The 21318-nt window shown below is 43.9% G+C and overlaps 1 protein-coding gene across 1 annotated transcript in view; it reads left to right on the top strand.

The window, feature by feature from the left end:
• The window catches only part of LOC118084387 (connector enhancer of kinase suppressor of ras 2-like), a 317255-nt gene that overhangs the window by 90126 nt on the left and 205811 nt on the right, over positions 1-21318 (top strand). The window contains exon 2 of the mRNA XM_035113863.3: positions 6065-6228. Coding sequence (XP_034969754.1) covers positions 6065-6228 — 164 coding nt within the window. The remainder of the gene's footprint in view (positions 1-6064; positions 6229-21318) is intronic.

Genomic DNA, 21318 nt, shown 5'->3' with positions numbered 1-21318 from the left:
TGGGGCTGCACGCGCAACAGGCAGAGGCTGCAGCCGGGTCCTGGGGCTGCGCGCGCGGCAGGCAGAGGCTGCAGCCGGGTCCTGGGGCTGCGCGCGCGGCAGGCAGAGGCTGCAGCCGGGTCCTGGGGCTGCGCGCGCGGAAGGCAGAAGCTGCAGCCGGGTCCTGGGGCTGCGCACGCGGCAGGCAGAGGCTGCAGCCGGGTCCTGGGGCTGCGAGCGCGGCAGGCAGAGGCTGCAGCCGGGTCCTGGGGCTGCGCGCGCGGAAGGCAGAAGCTGCAGCCGGGTCCTGGGGCTGCGCACGCGGCAGGCAGAGGCTGCAGCCGGGTCCTGGGGCTGCGAGCGCGGCAGGCAGAGGCTGCAGCCGGGTCCTGGGGCTGCGCGCGCAACAGGCAGAGGCTGCAGCCGGGTCCTGGGGCTGCGCGCGCGGCAGGCAGAGGCTGCAGCCGGGTCCTGGGGCTGCGCGCGCGGCAGGCAGAGGCTGCAGCCGGGTCCTGGGGCTGCGCGCGCGGCAGGCAAAGGCTGCAGCCGGGTCCTGGGGCTGCGCGCACGGCAGGCAGAGGCTGCAGCCGGGTCCCGGGTGTCCGCGCGCAAAGGCTACAGCCGGGTTCTGGGGCTGCACGCGCTGCGCGCTGGGGCTGCAGCCAGGTCTCGGGGGTTAACGCGGCAGCAGCAACCCTTCTTTGCCACAGACCTTCTTCCACCACCCGGTACGGCTTATTTTCGAGGTATGCCTTATATTTTTCCACCTCAGGAAAATCCTGCCATGCCTTATTTTGTAGGGATGCCTTAAAATATGAGAAACACGGTACAGGTATGCATAGGAGTTTGAAACTGCAGTTAACTTTCATCTTCCTCTTTCCCCTACGTACATCCATACGGTGGGTTCAACACAAGAAAGCAATACATTTCACAGATAAACAAAGGGCCACTGTATGCAAGTATCATCCCTGTCCTCATACCAGATAAGGATCATTTGGGGGCACAAATGTAGACAATGGGAATCGGTCATAGCATTAGAAAACCCAACTTTTCAGAAGAAAACAACAGGTCACACTAAGTCTTCCTCTGCTCTGGTACGCCCATTGATCTTCCTAGCACAGTATTGTCTATACTTACTGATGGTTGTCCAGAGTTTCATACAGAGACCTCTCCCAGCCTACTCTGGAGATGTGAGGGATTGAAGCAGGATCTTCTGCATGCAAAAGTGGTTGCTCTACCTCTGAGCTATGGTGCTTCCCAGGATGCAGAGAAGACGGGGCTGGTTGAAAAAGAAGAATGCTGTCTGTCTCTATCTTCTTCCTCAAGATGAGCTGGACTACTACTGCTGGAGAGTAATTGGAGAATTTTTTTTAGGAAGGTCTCCTGAGGAACAAGGAGCCACCAGACAGACTTTTGATGGAAATGTTCATGGTGGCACTATTCCTATGAGTGTATTTAGGTTTATGCTGGAATTGGAATGGAACTCAGAGCTTTACAGCAAAATCGTTTAAAAAACAACAACTAACCATGACATGTGTATAGCTATTTGCTAGAGCAGAAGGGCATTGTGCTGAAAGCACCACAGAAAAAGATTCATTTTTATCTTCTTCCATTCCATCTCCTCAACTGGCAGTGGCCAAATTACTGGAAGACATTGGTAATATGGGCCACAATGTTCACCATCACGCATAGGCTTGTGTAGAATGCTATTCAGCCGTCCTTTCTTTTGTATGCACTGTGTACTGTCACATTACAAGACAGCTGGGTTCTTCATCAGTGACTTTCTGTGTTCTTTGCATTGTCACCTGCCATACTGTTTGAACCATTAAGTAAATGTCTTCCAAAAAGGCTCATGCCCTGGGGATCTATGAAAGAGCAGCCTGAGTCATAAAAAATGCCAGTTTTGCTTTTTCATAATAGATGTACCTGGCATAGAGGCATATTTAGATCAACCAGCTACACATAATTTCCTTATCGGAGCACGACACACTTGTTTGGTTTATCCCAGAGCAAGACGAGAGCACAAAAGGGGACTTTGGGGGAAATCCTTCTGAATGCCCCCTCCCCCAATTTAACTGCTGCGTTGTTGCATTGTTGTTTAAATATATAGTATTACCTTATTTTCTCTTCACTCACGTTGCCTTCACATTCAACTGTGTGCCTCTGAGTTTACAGGAACAGTAGTTTGAAGTAGGGTTGTGCACCAGACTTGGCCAAGGCCCAAATCAAATTGTCCAGATTTAAGGATGGGGAATATGGGTGTCACTCGGATTGTGAGGGTTGCTGTGGGTCGGGTAGAGCATTAAGCTGATGTTGGGAAGGGAAAAGAACAAAAGGCCAAGGAACCCAGTTGATTGTTGGCCATGAACACTGTGCTGAGATCGATATCTTTCATGGCCAAGCTATCTTCCAAGCTGTGACCCAACATAAATAAATAGGTACCGCTACAGCGGGAAGGTAAACAGCGTTTCTGTGCGCTACTCTGGTTCACCAGAAGCAGCTTTGTCATGCTGGCCACATGACCTGGAAGCTGTATGCCAGCTCCCTCAGCCAATAACGCGAGATGAGCGCCGCAACTCCAGAGTCTGTCACGACTGGACCTAATGGTCAGGGGTCCCTTTACCTTTTTATCATAATAGTATTTGGATATTTGTGGGTGGAAATTGTAGGAAAGCAGATTTTGCTAAATATTCTTCTAATAAGCATATTTTTGTATCCAACTTTGAGAAATGTGCACATTTTTACAAAGCAATTTCTCCTATCACAATACATTTTTTGTATTTTATTTTCTACTGATATATTCCTTTTCATTTTTGGTAAACTTGCTCTTGTTGTTGGGAAACATCACAAAATTTAGAAAGGTAAAGGACCCCTGACAGTTAAGTCCAGTCGCGGACGACTCTGGGGTTGTGGCACTCATCTCGTTTTACTGGCCAAGGGAGCTGGCCTACAGTTTCTGGGTCATGTGGCCAGCATGACAAAGCCGCTTCTGGCGAACCAGAGCAGCGCACAGAAACGCCTTTTACCTTCCCGCTGTAGCGGTACCTATTTATCCACTTGCACTTTGACGTGCTTTCGAACTGCTAGGTTGGCAGGAGCTGGACCGAGCAGCAGGAGCTCACTCTGTCACGGGGATTCGAACCGTTGCCCTTCTGATCGGCAAGCCCTAGGCTCAGTGGTTTAGACCACAGTGCCTCCTATGTCCCTTCACAAAATCTGGATAAGTGCAAATTCCAGAGGATAACTGTTTCAGGTTACATATTGTTTTGGAAAGTGTGGATGTGGTTGGTTCACTTTTAAAATACATTTTCCTCCATCCATAACTCTAAGCAGGACTTAGTTGGTTACAGCTCTACTTTCATAGCAGCTCAGTTTTGTAGCCAATGCTAGGCCTATTCAAAGTGTGTAAAAAGCAAAAGTAGGTACGTAATAGAGGCAGCTGTTTACAAGGAACAGGGCCAGAAAACAAAAATAGTTGGGACTTTTTGCATTTTGCCCACGCCTTTGTGACATTGTTTACAGAACATTATTTAAATATATCCTGGAGAAACAGAAGAGAGGGGTGGAGAAGGAACCCAGCAGTAAACGTTTTCCTCTTTTTCTTTTCACACCTCTGCTAATTTTCCATAATGGTAGGAAATAGTTAGAGATGATTTCATTGTAATGGCACACTAGATTTATTTTCCTCCATAAAGCCTATAGTACACAGCCCGTGTCTAGATAATCATAAAAGGAAATGGTAATTATAGAATTCATGCCTGATCCTGAAACTGCATGGCTGGCACGGCATGGCCCGATCTCTTCACCGTTGCTTTGCCACAACACAGAGCACTTTGCGAAGCGAACGGAGAATCTAAAATAGCAACAACAAAAAAAGGCAAAATGTGTCCAAGCGAGTGGGTTTGGGAAGAAACATTTAGAGGCTAGAAAAACAAGGGAAGACATGGTCTGGAAGACATTTGTGTCTGTTTAAATAGCCCTTTGAGAAAGAAAGAAAAATTAAATTCCAGGAGACGTTGGACAGAATTTTCATTTTATAATTTTAACTGATTTTTTAATTTATTATCAGTGTATTGAGGATTTTTGCACACTGTTTGGAGAGGATAATAATTAAGTCAAGAAATTGTCAAAATAAATCATAATATAGTTAGATAAATAGAAGTGTTGGAGTGTATGTGTTCCTGAGTTTTATGCTATATTTTCTGCCTTCCATCTTGGAATGGCTACCATGGATCTGTAATGTGTGGGTTTTTGTTTTTGTTTTACATCCCAGCCACAGCATTCTGCATCAGCTCATGTCCAAAGGCAGACCCATGTATAGTGCATTACAATGCTAGAATCTTGGGGCGAGTATATTTTATTTATGTTATCCATTATACTTTACAGTCGCTTGTCACCAGACAGCCTCTAAGCAACTTACAGCAATACGGTACACACACACACACACACACACACACACACACACACACACACACACATACGAGATACCATAAAGCAAGGGGGGAGGGGAGGGGGGGCATACAGTACATCAATACATCATCTAACATAACATTTGTGGGGAAACCAACATGGCCCATCCACCATATAAATAACAACAGTATTAACTATATACAGTGGTACCTTGGTTCTCAAACTTAATCAGTTCCAGAACTCCGTTCCAAAACCAAAGCGTTCCAAAACCAAGACACACTTTCCCATAGAAAGTAATGCAAACTGGATTAATCCGTTCCAGACTTTATTATTATTATTAAATTTTTATTCCATTTTCTTTTTCAATGATTACATACATCACATATCCATCACATTCATGTTACATTCCCTCTTCCCTCCCCTCCTGGGCTCCCCCGACTTCCATTTCTGATTTATTTCCCCCCTATTTCACGCTGCTGTTTTTAAAGAGTACACTATAACATTTCTTCATCTTCTACATATTTTTGTTGATAAAGATGTGAGTGTTTATTTAAATCCTGCCATCAAGTCTATGGTCTTCCTTTGTTTCTGCAAATATACTACAAACGTTCCAGACAAACAACCCCTAAAACAGCAATTTGACATGAATTTTAGTATCTAACGAGACCATTGAGCCATAAAATGAAAGCAATAAACAATGTACTGCAGTCACACAATCAATCAATCAATCAGCAGCTGAACTGGGTTCCACAGTCACAAAAACAAAACAAAAAGAGCCACAAAAACAAAAATGCAAAATAAATAGCAAAAACAGACAGACCCCAGCATAACACTCAAAACGGAGCACGTTCGGCTTCCAAAAAACATTCACAAACCGGAACACTTACTTCCGGGCTTGCAGTGTTTGGGTTCCAAGTTGTCTGAGTACCAAAGCGTTTGAGAACAGAATCAAGATACCACTGTAGTTAGTTCCTAGGAATTACTTGAAAAGGGACCTACTTCCCACAGAGATGAGTGGGGGGAGGAAGTCAGTGTGAGCCTGTAGGCCTAGAAGTGAGTAAGGCTTCGTGTCTGCATTTAAATAATGCTGTTCATGTTTAGTTCACCTGAAGTCCCTGGAGTTTGCTTCTAAGAAAGGCACAACAGATGGGGTTACCAAATGCAAGAACCACAGAGGCCTGGCAAGCCTTGATTGTGGCCCTAGAAAAGCAAATCACTTAAACCCCAGGACTTAATCTGGGCCTGCCTCAGATTGAGGTTCCCCACTCCTAGACTGGGAAATCGTATAAGATTGTGCCTATAAAACAGATGTGTGAGCATTGCCCATGTGGGTATGGGATACTCATGTAATGGGAAGCCAAAACTGGCTGCAGCTTCTCTGTTGTTTGTGTTGCTCAACTCATGGCCCCGTAGGACAAGTCAAGAGAACTGCTTCCCCATGTTCTTAGCCATGGGATATGGCACTCAATTTCACATTAAATGCAATATAAAAAATGTGTACCAGTGCACAAGGTGTGAAATGATATCATTCCATTTTGTGTTCTTTTCTTAAAAGAACATAGGCTTTTATATTCCACCAAGATGAAAACAGTGAGCTGACAATGAGGCAGCAAAGTATGCTATCGCTTTTTTTATATATTCCTAATCAAGTGCTCCTGTTGCTGTTTGAACCTAGGCCTTGATGACTGCCTTCAACAATACATAAAGAACTTTGAGAGGGAAAAGATCAATGGAGAACAGTTGTTACACATTACTCATCAGGAACTTGAAGAGCTGGGAGTCACTCGAATCGGACACCAAGAACTCATCCTGGAAGCAGTGGATCTGCTCTGTGCTTTGGTAAGTGGACCTATTTACTTGGAACGCTCTCCGTGTTGATCCATGTTGATCTCTGTGTATCTTTCAAACCAAAGTAAGCAGATCAAGTCATAAGGATGCTTGTGAAATTCTTACTCTCTGAATTTTGGAGCTTCTATTGTGATCTGGGGGGGGTGCCTCAGGGGCCCAGATCTCAGTCCTTGGAGGGAGGGAGGGAGGGAGGAAATAAATAAATAAATAAATAAATAAATAAAAATAAAATAGAAACTTTTAGCAAAACACTTACCCAAGAGATCAAGGCTCAAGGTGCAGCATAATCACATCAAACCAAGGTCAACCATGGGGAATCAGGCCCAGTCACATCCAAAAATGATCCTAAAGTTAGGTGAGGCAAGGAGTGTAGCGCGGGGGGGGGGAGAGGTCAGCTGTAGCCCCTGGCACACAATTTTTAGGGGTCATGAACACAGGGTTCCCCATTCTGCCCTGCCTGCTGCCAGGGGTCTCGGCCCCAGAGCCTGGCCTGGCCTTGTCACCCCCCCCCCCCCGCTGAATGGCTTCCCCAAGCCAGGATTTACCTGCTAAGGGCCACATCATCCCTGTTGATCCTCCTTGATCTCTCAGCAGCTTTACAAACAACTGACTATGGTATTGTTCTAGAGAGGAGGTCTGAGTTGGGTGTGGGTGGAACTGCTTTGTTTTTGTTCCAGTCCTGTTTGAATAGCCATCTTCACAGGCTGATGCTTGGGGAGTTTTCAGGGTGGTGTGACACAGGGTTCTATTTTGTCCCCCATGCTGTTTAATGTCTATATCAGGGGTGGCCAACTCCCAGGAGACTGCGATCTACTCACAGAGTTAAAAACTGGCAGTGATCTACCCCCTTTAGGGGGATTCAGGTCAAAGTTGTTGAAATTTTTTAGGAAGGAAAGCCCTGTTTTGGGGGGGTTCAGGTCAAAGTTGTTGAACTATTTTAGGCAGGAGGGAGGACCGTTTTTGGGGGTGCAGGGCAAAAATGTGGATCTTTTATTAGGGGAGACAAAGTTGTTGAGCTTCTTTGGGGGGAGCCAGTGTTCCACCAGTGATCTACCACAGACTTCCAGCGATCTACCTGTTGGATGTGCCTGGTCTATATGGAACTGCTGAGTAGTGTCATCCAGAGTTTTGGAGTGACCTGTCAGCAACATGCTGATGTCACACAGCTGTATTTTCCCTTTACATCAGTAGCTGTGGCAGTGGGGGCCTGGCCTTGGTGATGGATAGGAGGAGAGCTTAAACCAGATAAGAATGAGGTGCTCTTAGTGGGTCTCTCCCTAGCATGTTCTGGCATTTCCAATTAATCACCTCTTTGGTCCAGCTGGCTGCCCCTTCCTTCCTAGCTTTTCTCAACCCCAGCCACCTCATGCCCTCCACAGCTGGCATCAACGCTGATTTCTGGCGAGATCTTGCTGGAAATCAGCGCCAATGTCAGCACTGATGTGGGCGCAGTGATGGCAGGGTGTGGTTGCATTTTGCCTCGAGCGGCAAAATAGAACACTCCAGCCCTGATAGCAGGTTGGACAATTTGTGCACTTGGCTTTCTAAGCTGTATGGCAACAGCTCTTCAGGATCTCTAGCAGAGATTATGTTCCCCATCAACTGCTGCCACCTCCTCTTTTCTTTTCAAGTGGAAATGGCAGGGACATGCTAGGGAAGCACCCACTGCCAGCACCACTGAATTATCTGGATTAAGCTCTCAGCCAGTTCTTTACCAAGGTCAGACACCCACTGCCACATTGGTGCCTCGCTTAACGAATGCCCTGCTTAACGAAATTTCCGCTTAACGAAAGGGTTTTTTTCTAGCGGAGGTTGCCTCGCTAGACAAATTCATTTTTCGAAAAATTCGTCTAGAGAATCGCGGTTTCCCATAGGAATGCATTGAAATTCAATTAATGCGTTCCTGTGGGGAAAAAAATTCAAAAATTTTTCAATGCATTCCTATGGGATTCGCTAGACGAATTTTTCGTTATAAGAAAAGACCCGTGGAACGAATTAAATTCGTCTAGCGAGGCACCACTGTAGAGTCGTGCTGCATTAGCAGATTGCTGACAGCTGACTCCAAAACTCCGGACAGCGCCACTCAGTGGTTTCATGCGGGTGTTCATAGAATCATAGAATTGCAGAGTGGTAGGAACCCGAGGGTTATCTAGTCCAACCCTCTGCAATGCAGGAGTCTCAGCTAAAGCATACATGACAGGTGGCCATCCAATCTCTGCTTTAAAAAAAAAACAACTCCAAGGAAGGAGAGTCCACCACCTCTTGTGGGAGTCTGTTCCACTGTCAAACAGCTCTCCCAACTCAGACATACATTCCACAAAAATGCTATGCTTGAAAGATCAAAGCTGCTGAAAGATCAAAGAGAATCAACAGGGACTTGTGTCTTCTGGGATAAAATGCCATTTTTCTGGTCCCCATAGTAAGAAATGCTGCCCACTGGTGCTTGGAGAGCAGATGTTATTTCTTGGGTCAGATTTGGCTCAGATTTGGCCCAAGAACTCACAGTTGCTGACCTCTTTGATGGACTTTCCCCTTTCTCTGCCCTGCACCATGTAATATATCATGAAGCTATGAAATACCATTGAAACTATGAAATGCCTTTGGAGTAGAACTTAAGATTCTGCTCATGAAAACTCCATAATCTTTCTCTCTGTGTATATTTATGAGCCAAAAGAGCAATTGGCAGCTCTTATCAAAGAGTTGCTCTTTCTAGATGACTTTGACCTTGTAGCTCACTACAAGTAAAGGCTAGAGATAATGATATCTCATTTGCTTCTGTCTTTCCAAGCTCTGACTTGACAATTAGCAGGGGGGGGGGGCAATGCAGTGTAATGGCAAACATAAAACCTTATTATGAACTAGGTGCCAGTTTTACTAAATAGTGAAATGAAAAATACATTGACAAGACCTGGTATTTTGTTTTTGTATTCTTGTTCTGTGGTGCGCTGCAGACATTCAATCCTTTAACACAACCTGTAATGCACTGCGTACATTTGCTATTGTTATTGTTATGATTATTGTAATTATTTCCCCATAAATTTGTGCTGGTGTAATAGCACTCTGCCCACCTGCGAGCCCCTGCAAGTGGTATTCAGAGGCGCACTGTCTCTAGTTGTGGAGAAAGAACATAGCTATTGTGGCTAGTAGCCATTGATACCCTTACCCTCCATTAATTTGTCTAAAACACTTTTAAAACATTCCGAGTTGATGATCATCACTGGTTCCTGTGGGACTGAATTCCATAGTTTCACTTTACATTGTGTGAAGTATGATCTTGCATTTGCTATGACTCTTCCAGCCTTCAGTTTTATTTGGATGGCTTCTAAGTTCTGGTATTATCACGAGAGAGGGGGGGGGAGAGAGAGAGCATTTTGACTCCCATCTCTTCTCCAATTCATTTTGCGCTAATTCACCAGTGAAAAGGCAGCAGTGTCATTGTAGTTTGCCTCGCAAGTATATTTGGAGTAGTGCACATTGAAGATAAAGCTTCTTCCCTCTCTTTCTGTCTTGTCTCCCTTTTACATCCCAATTTCTTCCTAAAAGCATTCCACTTTTTCTGCATCCCAGACTGTTAAAAGATTTTATACAGCTAAACCTTTGTATGGTTGTATGCAGTAAGGCTAAATGCATTGCTCTTGAAAGCAGTGACATTTCCTCCCATTTTGCTTGTGTAGTCTTTGATTTGCACATATTGCAGAATGTATTTTTTAATTTCTGTAATCACGTTTCACTCTGACATAAACCACTTATGACACACTGAATTGTGTCATTGCTTTTCTCCTTTTTGCTTCAGAGTCATGGGAAAAATAGAAATGCATACAACTTAGAATAATAATATTTTAGTTTTGGTGTTGGTGGTAGGAATACACTGTTCTCTTTGCAAACACCTGGGTGTTCATTTTGTTTTAGGCCTCACTGCTAGCTAAGTTCTAAAGCGCCTAGAACTTTGGTGTGATTAAACCTAATGCAAGCTTTTGTACTTCATTACACTGCTGTTTATTGGCTGACATAAAGCTTGATTACTGTCCATTGGTGCATATCCAAATTAATTTACTGAGTCCACATTGCCAGATGTGCTCTGACTCATACACAGCCCAGCGTTTCAATATCACTGGATTAGTTATCCTTTATTCTTCCCTAGCCTGCCCTCATTGTCTGCTACGTGCAGTCTAAGGAGAAAGCCACTAAAAGAGCAGCCTAGTTTTGGAGAGGGGGAGTTATAAAATAAAAATTAAAACACATTTTAAATATTAGAAGCTTAATTCCTTGATTGGAGCAGCTTCAGATGTTTGCACATAAGGTGTGCAGACATGTTATACACCATGGTTATTTTTACCTTTACAAAAGGGCCACTGATGCTTCCTAGAAGTTGCCGCCAGAGGCATCATTTCAACCACTAAGGTTCAGAACACTTTGCATTCTCTTTATATTAAATGGGAACATGCATTGGCTCTGATAAAATTCCCACTGAAATGAAGGGGAGTGGGGTTCATGGCTGGTGGCAGTGCCTGGTGAGTCAGTGCAAGAGGTTGGCAGAGTCTGACAGATGTTGGGCCTCATTAAGCAACCCATCCAGAGTGCCACTCTCTCAGTTCTTGCTTTACACATAAGTGTATGGAAGAAATTTGCTTTGTTTTGTACTTCCACTCATTGTTATTATTAAAGACCTCGTTCATTTTGTTCTTCATTCATTAAGATGACATTGGCTTTGTTACCCATTCATTACATTCCCATTCATTATGTTACTCATATTCATTTCCAAAGACCCTCTTCTTTTATTTTTGTTTGGCTTCTTTCTAGCACATGTAGTGGCATTGATTTGGGTGTCCGCCCGCCTCTTGTTTCATACAGTTTTATTTTCCCAGAATGCCCCAGACATTTCTTCATTGTGAAACATTGTGGTTGGGGAAGTAGCAGCCATCACCCCCTCAAAATGACTCCTGTTAGTGTTTGCCCTGTTTTTAATAGAATGTCCCAGAACAAGAGGTTGTCATTCTGGGAATAAAATTTTGTCAGCTAGGAAGCATGGAAATCAGCTCTGCTGCAACTAGAAAAGGTTATATCCCCCACTGCGTTAGTGGCGAATGGGATGGCATTTTTTTAATTAAAATTTTTACTTGTTCAGTACTTATCCTGGTGTTCATTACTCATGAGAAATGAACATTGAACTGAATGGGTCCCAACAGATAATGCCTCCGACTTCTGCTTCAGTGCGATTGCGATCGGAGGGGAAATCTTGGGGCTCCGAGATTCCCTGCCTGGCAGAGGGAAGGGGGGGGAGTGAGAGCGACACAAACCCCCGAGAAGAAACTCCACATTGAGCTTTGTGGAAGACGTGGTCTCAGCGGAGCCCAATCCTGTCTCCTTGCCTTCCCCCCCCCAAGCCTCCATTCCGGAGGGGGTGAGAGTGGGGCGAGTGGAAGACGGAGGGCTCTTGAGTAGACGCTACTTCTGCCTGGCGCAGCTACAAGCCGAAACCAATTAAGCACTGGATCCTTCCCAAATTGGATCTAACATTTGGACCTCGTGAGTACAAAAGGATTAAAATTTTAAAGTAATTTGGACGTGGAGCGGGGTTTAAAAAGGGACGGGAAGTCACCCCCCCTTCTGTGACAAAACCGAAAGTAACTACAAGAGGCTACAGCCGACTATTGGACTTTTTAATATCTCCTGAACGGTAATTTGGAGACTCGCCAAAATTGGGGTAAGGGGAGACTGGACTTTGTTTGAGAGACCCCTGAAATTACAAGTATATTGATTGTGTCTTCATGCTGCAATCTGCTCCAAAAGAGAGGCCCTCTGGGACTCAGCCAGTCAAAAAAGAGAGAAGAAGAAACAGCACCACCTCGAGCACAACAATCCATGCCAGGCTTGTAACATGAGAAGACAAAGGATGCAGCAGGACAAAACACAGAGCCTACAACTAGATAAGACTGGGATACAGCAGCTGTTGGAGCTGGCCCAAGAAATATTATGCGACCTGCGCAAAGATAAAAAAAATGCAGCTTAGAGGAAGAGCATTTTCCACCACCAAAGGAAACTTTGAAGCCACAAGCAAAAGACATGGAAATTAAGAACTTTACCACAATAGAACAAGAAATCCAGGAGGAGTGGAAGAATAGGAACCTGAGGCAACCAGTGAGAGAGGGAGCACAGGACTTAGATTTTAACCAACAAGCTCTGGAAGAGGAGGACATTTGGGAACAGGTTTTCCTAGTGAGAGAGGGAGAACCTGTCCCAAACAGACACTATGATGCTTGGGCAAATGAGTTAGAAGGGGCATGGAGATGCGCTCCTCTAGCGGGAGAAGGGGAGCGCCATCCATGCAATGGACAAGTTGTGGGAATGGAAGGTGCAAAAAATGAGAATTGGCGCAGGAGATGTGTTAAAGAATTTGTACAACAGAATGGGAGGGTGGGAGAGCAGCATGGGTTGGAGTGGACAAGAGTTGGTGTGGGATGAAAGATCTATTGGTTTTTAATTGATGGATGGATTAAAAAGGTCTGAAATTGGATTGTATTAAGGGACTGGTCGGGACACCCAGAGAAATGTTTTCCAGGGAAGGGAGGGGCTCCGGGATCGGAGTGAAGTAGCAGTGGAAGAAGATTGGAAGAAATTTAAAATTTATTTAAAGAATAAACGTATAATAGATTGGAATTAGTGGAAGTGAGGGAGATAAAATAGAGGTTGTAGATAATACCAGCGTTTCTCAACCGGTATTCCGCGGCACACTACTGTGCCGCAAGACGCTGGCTGGTGTGCCGTGATGAGAAGGGCGATTTGCATTGTCACGTCGCTGACCCGCCAGAAAGGAAGCCGGCCGGGTCACGACGCGAGGCGAGCACCCGCGTCGTGACCTGGCCGGCTTCCTTTCCGGCGGGTTAGTGTTGAATATTGGCTGCCGCCAGGCACGTGACAATGCAAATCACCCTTCTCGTCGCCGCACATCGCGGAAAAATTTAGAGTCGGCATCCAGCCAGAGGCCAGAGAGGGCGCCGCCGCCTGGGGAGGAGGAGGCAGGCGGGGAAGGCTGCGCAGGGCTTCCCTTCGCCGGGCCAGAGCGGCGGCGGCTGCCTGGGGCGGCTGGGAGGGAGACGGCGGCAGCTGCGCGCCCGTGTCTGCCCGCCTGGGGTCTGTGCGTGCCGTCTAAAGTGTCCCCGCTCGCTCCGCAAGCTCTGCGCCTGGTGGGTCCGCCTGGCTACCGCGCAGCAGTTCTTCAGTGGCATGCTTTACGTCTCCCCTCCAAACTAAACTAAATATAGGGCGGCACAGAGTTGTGTGCCGCGGGATTTTTTTTCATAGAACAAGTGTGCCGTGGCCCAAAAAAGGTTGAGAAACACTGGATAATACAATGGTGTGAAATAAGTATTGATAGAAGTTAAGGACAATTAAATTAAGAAGTAAGATCTAGATAGAATATAAAGGATAAGATATAAAAGATTAAAGAATTAAGGTATAGTTAAAGTAATAATTAGAATTTATATAAGATTTAGAGTTTACTACGGAGGATATGTAAAGAACCGCAGAAGGAGGTGGAATGAGGAAGTCAATAGATTGGAAATAAGGGTTATAGTTAGAATTTTTGTTTTTGCATTTTTGTATTCTTTCTTTTTTGTATTCTTTTTGTATTCTTGTCTTTTCTTTTTTATGTTTTGTAATTTTCTTTGTGTGTTTTGTATTTTTGTATGTTTTGTTGTTTGAGAAAATCTTTAATAAATACATTATAATTGTTGCAAAAACAAACAAACAAACAGATAATGTCTCCGTCCTGTCTGGTTTAGCTTCCAGTGGTTATAGGGATTGGGTAGAAACTGATTTTGTTTGTATTTTAATGAGAAACTGCCCAATTTGCACTTTTCAGTGTGATCCAAAACACAGCTTCCCTTCAAATTCTGCACTTCTCCAAATTTGCAATGTGTTTCCAAACAATATGTTTAAAATGTTTATATTAGGGTATTGTAATTCTGTTTAAATTATGCTAGTCATTTGTAAATGACAACAATGGAAACAAAAATAGTATAGACGGTTCATCTTCACTTTTAAAGTGAGCAGCAGTGACAAGCATAGCAGGCATTGCATTAATATTGTTGCTACTATTTTTTGAGAAAATGTTCAACATCAATGCCCATTATAAGAAAACACTGTATGTGAGTGATTTTAATCACATTTGCACACAGGGAGCTGTCATTTTATATGACAGGAACAAGTCAGGCATGCAGATTCTGCATTTGAGTTGTGAGATAGGATACAATGCAATTAAAAATAAGGTAATCCAAAAGTTAACAAATAGAAAGGAGGCATCACCAAAGACTTTTCTTTCCTTGGACACCATTTGCTTTAGGATATACGGACCTTACTCATCTGTACAAAAAACTTGCACATTGATCCTCTTGCAAAAATCATTTCCAGGTGCTCGATTGCAAAAAGCCCTATAGGGATTGTACCCCAGAGCACTTCTTGTTTCATGCTGGTGTTTGTTCATCAATATGAAAGACCAATGCCGTTCAAAAAATGCAAAATGATAGCCTGATACCAGCTCCCTCAAATTTGGATATAGGCACCTAGGAATGTGCCCAACCCAGGTCTTGGGGGAGCCATTCTATATCTGAAAAAGGATAAAAGCAAATATTCCCCAGGTACAAGATTCTAAAGAGCCACAATAATTACAAGTCATTGAGCCCCACACCTGTGTCTAAGTTTTTCCTTTGACAGTGATGGTAGGAGCTTTCCAACACACTTCTGCTCTCTTGAATGCAATACCTGTACTATGAAGTGAGAGCCTTCAAACAGCCCCCAAACACTGAAAGGCACACAGCTTGTTTCAATATTCTTCTGTTTTAAAATGTAAATTTTATTTTTATGTTGTTTTATTGTAAACAAACACAGAGTGCTCATCCTTTCAAGCCTTTTCTTTCTCAGAACTACACAGTGTCAGGAAATGACAGATGGGAGCACTTCTTAGATTGCTTCTCAGCCAGTTTGCTTCTTTAGTTCATCAAAACCAGCTAAGGAAAGAGTGTTACTTCTCTTGAGTAGGAAATAATCTTGGAGTACAAATCCCACATTTATGTCTGGATCCCATTGAGTTCATTTAAGCTGACTTCCAGGAAAATAGAAGCCTAAGGCTGCCATCCTATATGTTGAACTCAATGGAACTTAATTCTGGAAAAAAGCCTGGGATTATGCTGTTAGGTTTTAGCCCTATGCACACTTACCTGGGAGGGAGTATGTTTAATTGAATTCAATGGGATATGTTTCTGAGTTAACATGTATAGGACTACAGCCTTCAGTTGTTCAGTTGTTTATTTCTAGTTTCATTTATTATTGCATTTATATTGCACCTTTCTGTGAAGAGCTCAAGGTAACATGCATGGTCCTTCCCCTGCCTCATTTTATCAGCTCAAAAACATTGTGGGGTAGGTTAGGCTGAGAGTTGGTGATTGGCCCAGTGTCACTCAGTGAGCTTCTTGGCTGAGTGAGGATTTGAACACTGGCCTCCAGGTCCTAGTCCAACATTCTAATCGCAACAGCTTGCTAGCACTCCTGTTAAATCCTGTTTCATTTTTTTTCTTAAAGGAAATCCAGTGGTTATTTCAAATTATTGCTCTATTTGTCTTCACGTACCGGTATTCCTTGCTGTAACAACTTCTTTTTATTTATTTTTTAATATTGCTGGCTTCCCTAGGGGAATTAAAATAGCAGGATATTTGGTTTTGCTACCATTATTTCTCATTTGAATGGATGTGCCCAATTAAGTCATTTTTGCATCATTTAAGCCTGATAAATGTCACTTTATGATAAATAGGCTAATAAAGTATGTTCATGTTTCACTTACAATGGATAAGGATTACTGGTGTGTTCTGGTTTGTGGCCTCCCCTGCAGATATCTGGAAGTCTCATGAATTTGTCTAGAGGAAAGGGGGGGGGATGACAAGATGCCCAGTTTATGATCTTAGATTTGAGGAAGAGGACAATCAAGCCTTCTGAGCATAGTTGCTGCTCAGTGCTGTGAGCTTTGGTGGAACATAACACCCCACCAAAGATATCCCCTTATTTGGGATAGTCCCTTTCTTCAGAGAAGTGGTTGACATGTGGATGACTATTCTTACTGGTATTTTATGCTTCAAAGTAACTTCCATCCAATTTCAAACCATGAGCTGCTATTAAGCTGAGGTGTGTACTTTTGAGATGGCTGTAGCATATGTGCAAATGGCAGCTCATGGGCATATAACAGTTTCATTGGATAGGAATTTGGGGGGCTGCAAACACAGCGAAACAAGTAATATGTGTAATGTTAAGGCATCCCCACCGTCTCCCCAGTATGTGCAGCAACACAAATATGCAACTTGAAACACAGGGGCAGGAGGAGTACAGGGCTGGCCCACCCATGAGGCAAGCCAAGGCGACCGCCTCAGGCAGCAGGATCCCCAGAAGCAGAAGATCCAGTCTTCAACAAATGTATCGCCTGCTGCTGTTGCTGCACTGCCATCAGTACCTGTGGTGCATTCCTTGGAGGTTGGATCTGTTGCCTCCTTGCCAGCCTCCTTGTCATTCAGTGTTGGATTCCATCTGATAAGGTGGATTTCATTCCTCCACTTTGTTCCCAGTGTAGATCTTCACTCTCCCCTTATTTCCAGAGCTGGCGCATTTCGTGGTCCACCTCAGGTGCCAAATCATCTTGGGCCAGCCTAGGGTGGGTGGACAGACTGTGTTAAGCCCATCATGTGTACATAGCCTCAGACTGAAATACAAAGGAGAACTCATGGAAATAGAGGACAGGGCCATATCATCTTTGTATTCTGCACAGCTGCTGCTGCTTCTTTCCTGCCTTTAGGCTGTGCCAGCTTTCTATAATTTAGAGCAGCCTTGGGGTTTTTGTTGTTGTTGTTGTTGTTGTTGTTGTTGTTGTTGTTTGCTACCTTTACAGTTGTGCATGTTCAGCCTGCTAGGCTAATATTTGATGCAAAATACATTTAAAGCTGCCTCTCTTGCATTACCTACAAGCTTTGCATTACAGAAACTCAGCAGCTGCTCAGAATCTAATGCAGTGTCTTTGAAGTCAGCAGTATCTTTTATTAAAATGAATACTCCTTAATATAATCAATGCTGCCCCATGGAATATTCTAATGTAGTAATAAGGAAGTACAAGAACACCAGGGGGCTGCCCTTTGATCTGAGGGTATTCCTCAGGTATGCTATAGCATTTTGGACTAGGAGCTGGGTGTCCAGGGTTCAAATCCTCACTCAGCTATGAAGTAATTTGACAACTTTGGGCCAGTTGCTGTCTCTCAGCCTAACATGTCTCTCAGCCTAAGGCATTTCCTGCTTGGCAGGGGGTTGGACTGGATGGCCCTTGTGGTCTCTTCCAACTCTATGATTCTATGATTCTATGCATTTATATATTGCTTAACCACGAGCATTTCTAAGCCATGCATGTAAAATACAGATAATAATTTTTTTATTTTTTTAAAAAAGTCATAAGACAGTACATGAACACTACCTTACAATTCCTGCAGGAATAAGAAAGCCTTTTTTCATGTGTCTGAAGTTCAACAACAGAGTATGCTAGTGTGATCTCAGTTGATAGACAGTTATGTCTCTTAGGCTGCATGCCTGAGCCATGGGTGGCCACCAACAGAGACTCCCCCAAAGATCTCAGTGATCAAGCAGGAATTTAAGGGATCCAGAGACCCAAGTTGTTAAGGTCCTTGTAAATTAATACAAGAGCCTTGAACCTGCCCCCTTGGTGACCAGTTCATGTTATAGAGCTGGCGTTAATCTGTCACTGTCAGCAGTCCAACCACAGTATTTTGCACCAGCTGGACAAAGTGCAAGAGTAGCCCCACACAGAGCTCATTGCAATCATCAAGTATTGAGCATGACTAATGCATGAATCACTTACCTCACCAGCTTTCTCTGAGGTTCAAATGGGGGGGAGAGTCTCATGCCCACCACCTTGAGTTGTATCTCCACTGGAAACTTGAGTTGAGGCACAGCAGATGGAAAGGTTTGCTCCTTGATAGTCCAAACGAAGTCCTTCCCCTGCAATTAGACTTTTTCAATGGGCCCTTTAGGTGGATATGATTCATTGTCCTAATAAAGTACAGAGCCACTAACATAAATGTAATAGACCAGACCAGCCTTCCCCAGTATTGTAGCTTCTATGTGCTTTGGACACATAGCCCCTGGGCAGCATGCCTGAAGGCTGGGGATGATGTAGTCCCAAGAACAGCTGGAGGGCACCAGGTTGGTGAAGGCTGAGCAAGGCAACAGTTTATGCCATTGCATTTGAAGTGTTCTGCAAAACACCTGCCATCACTCACTCAGTGGAAGCTCAACATAAACAGAGCTTTAGAAATCAGCACAATGAGAGCTGCCCTGTAGTAACTCTAGCAGTCAACATAATAGTAATTCCACTAGACACTCTCCCTGCAAAATTATAAGTTAAATTACATGGAAGTGGGTTTCTGTGATAAGACATTGTGAAAATTAGGTCATGTTGGGTTCAATTGCCTCTTACTCAGATATCTCACTCTCTTGCCCACGGAGTATGTGATTATCATCATTACCCAATTAAAAACACTGCTGTGGAGTGACAAGACTGGCAGGGCATGAATAACACCTGACATGGGGGATTCCTTGAGCAGACTTTTTCCTGCTTATTAGACTTTTCCCCTTACATCTCATTTAACACTATGAGAGCTGGCATATTAACATTACCATCGTCATATATTTTGCTTTAACAGGAAATCGCTGCTTGCCATGCCTGGACATCTGTCTCCAAATCCTGGCTTTTAGAAAATGATCCATCTAGCTCAGGCAGTGAGCTAGTGGCTCTTCAGAGTTCCAGAGAGGGGCATTCCTAGCACTACCTTGAAATGCCAGTGGTTGAACAGGAGACCTTCTGCATGCAAAGCAGATCTTCCACCACATTGCTACAGTCAGAAACAATTCTCCTCCCACAAACCACAGCTTTTTTGACAAAGGGAATGCATGACCATTATTAGAATATATCCTTGAATCTTGTATATTTTACGCGCTTAGTGGCCGGCCAGCTGAAATCGCACAAATTAAATGCACGCCAGGTGGAGAGCTTTAAAGCCCTTTCCACGCTGGATTTTCCTTGCTTACCTTCCTTCTAGGAAGCTTCCATGAGAGTCTCTCAGGACTCAGTAAGCAAGGCAGAAAGCTTAAAAGCTCTCTGCTTTGTATGGGGGTCAAGGCCCCCTTTGTGAACCAGCTTCGGAAAGGTAGGGATGGTCGTGTGGGGTTGGTTCCAGGGTTGTTCTGACTGTACGCAATTTCAGCTTTACATGCAATTGCCTAGAACGTAATCTCCATGCAAGCTGGGAATTGTAACTCTGTGATGGGTAAACAATTCCCAGGATTCTTTGGGTGGAAGCTCCATGCTTTAAATGCATGGTGTGTATGCATCCATTGTTACAGTGTGGAGTGCTACTACTCATGATTCCATTCCCTCTTTCCAACAGTCTGTTAGCCTTGTGTGGCCACTGGGCATCCTCAGTCTGCACGGGCCTATTTTGGGTCATCTCTCCCCAGCATTAGGATTCTCCCACCTCAAAAATAGTTTGTACTTCTGCAAATCTTGGGGTTACCCAAGCCTTCTAATGCCTCCCTCTTGTAAATTAATGATGTCATATTGGACACATGTGCAGTGGTACCTTGGCTGACAACCATAATCCGTTCCAGAGGTCCATTTGTAAACCAAAACAGGTTGTAACCCAAGGTGCGCTTTCACCAATGGGGCCTCCAAAAATTTTTGTCCGCAATCCCCCCAAAATGGGTTGTAATCCAAAACAGTTCACAAACCAGGACACACACTTCCGGGTTTGATGTGTTTGTAATCCAAAACGTATGCAAACCAGACTGTTCACAAACCAAGGTACCACTGAACTATCTATCTATCTATCTATCTATCTATCATCTATCTATCTATCTATCTATCTATCTATGCATGGATTTATATACCTCCTTTTTTCTCCAAGGAGTCCATGTTGGTGTTGACTGGCCCAAGATCACCCATTGAGCATCATGGCTGAGTAGAGATGTAGAGCCTGGTCTCCCAGGTGCTAGTTCAGCTCAGTAGCCACTACATTACAGTGTCTCTCACCAGGAAGAAACAAAACAGTGTGCATTTGGGTGATTGTGATACAAATCAGTCATTTTACATGATAGGGATTATTCAGGTATGCAGATTGTGCATTGAATTCATGAAATGGTCTACAAATGATATAAAGATGGGAAAGCAATTCAAAAGTTGAACAAATAGGTGTGCTTGTCATTCTATCTGTGGGTGGATGCAAAGGTGTTTATTCTCTTGGGTCCCTAAAGACTAGCGACCCATAGACAAAGTAAATTCTGCAATATGCAAGCATGCTTATCTTTGCCTTGTGTTTTTCCTCTCTATTTCTGTGATGGGAGCATACAGTTCCCAAAGAATTGTGGGAAGTGTATTTTTTTTAAGAGTGCTGGGAATTGTAGTTCTGAAAGGGGCGTGCTACAGTTCCCAGGATGCTTTTTTAAAGGAAGCCAGGTGCTTTGAATGTGTCTCTAATGTATGGGGCTTAAACATCCTTTATCCAGTTCCCCAAATGTCTCCATTCCAAACAACCTTAAAAATAAAGCAATAAACAAAGTTCTTTTGAACAGCAGAGTTTTTGTCCTGCTTTATGACAGCACCATTTAGACTATGGATGAGAGCCGTTTGGAAATGTACATATGATGTGCTTTTTTCATTAAAAAAAAGAAAGACAGAAAAGCCAAATTACATTGTAGGGTTTCTCAACACACAGAGGAATTATGTTTGCAGGATGCAAAAGTCCTGGCTGGCTTCATTGTGTTATTTAAAACACTCACTTTAAATATCATGAACTTTATATAATGATGAGTGAAGATGTTGCATCATCAGTCAGGAGTTTTGTTGTGTGCATTTGTTTCAATTCATCAGTCAGCTCCAACTGTAGTGCCCTTTCCTTTCTCTGGCATTCATCTCTCAGCTGAATGAGAAAGAGTAACGTTCCTGAAATACCAGATTGCACAGAAGCCAAATGGTACTGAGGT

Source organism: Zootoca vivipara, chromosome Z2 (assembly GCF_965207765.1).
Source record: "Zootoca vivipara chromosome Z2, rZooViv2.hap1.1, whole genome shotgun sequence".
In the NCBI taxonomy this organism is placed as follows: Eukaryota; Metazoa; Chordata; class Lepidosauria; order Squamata; family Lacertidae; genus Zootoca; species Zootoca vivipara.
The sequence above is the reverse complement of the archived record's forward strand: the minus strand, read 5'-3'. Positions and strand labels throughout refer to the sequence as shown.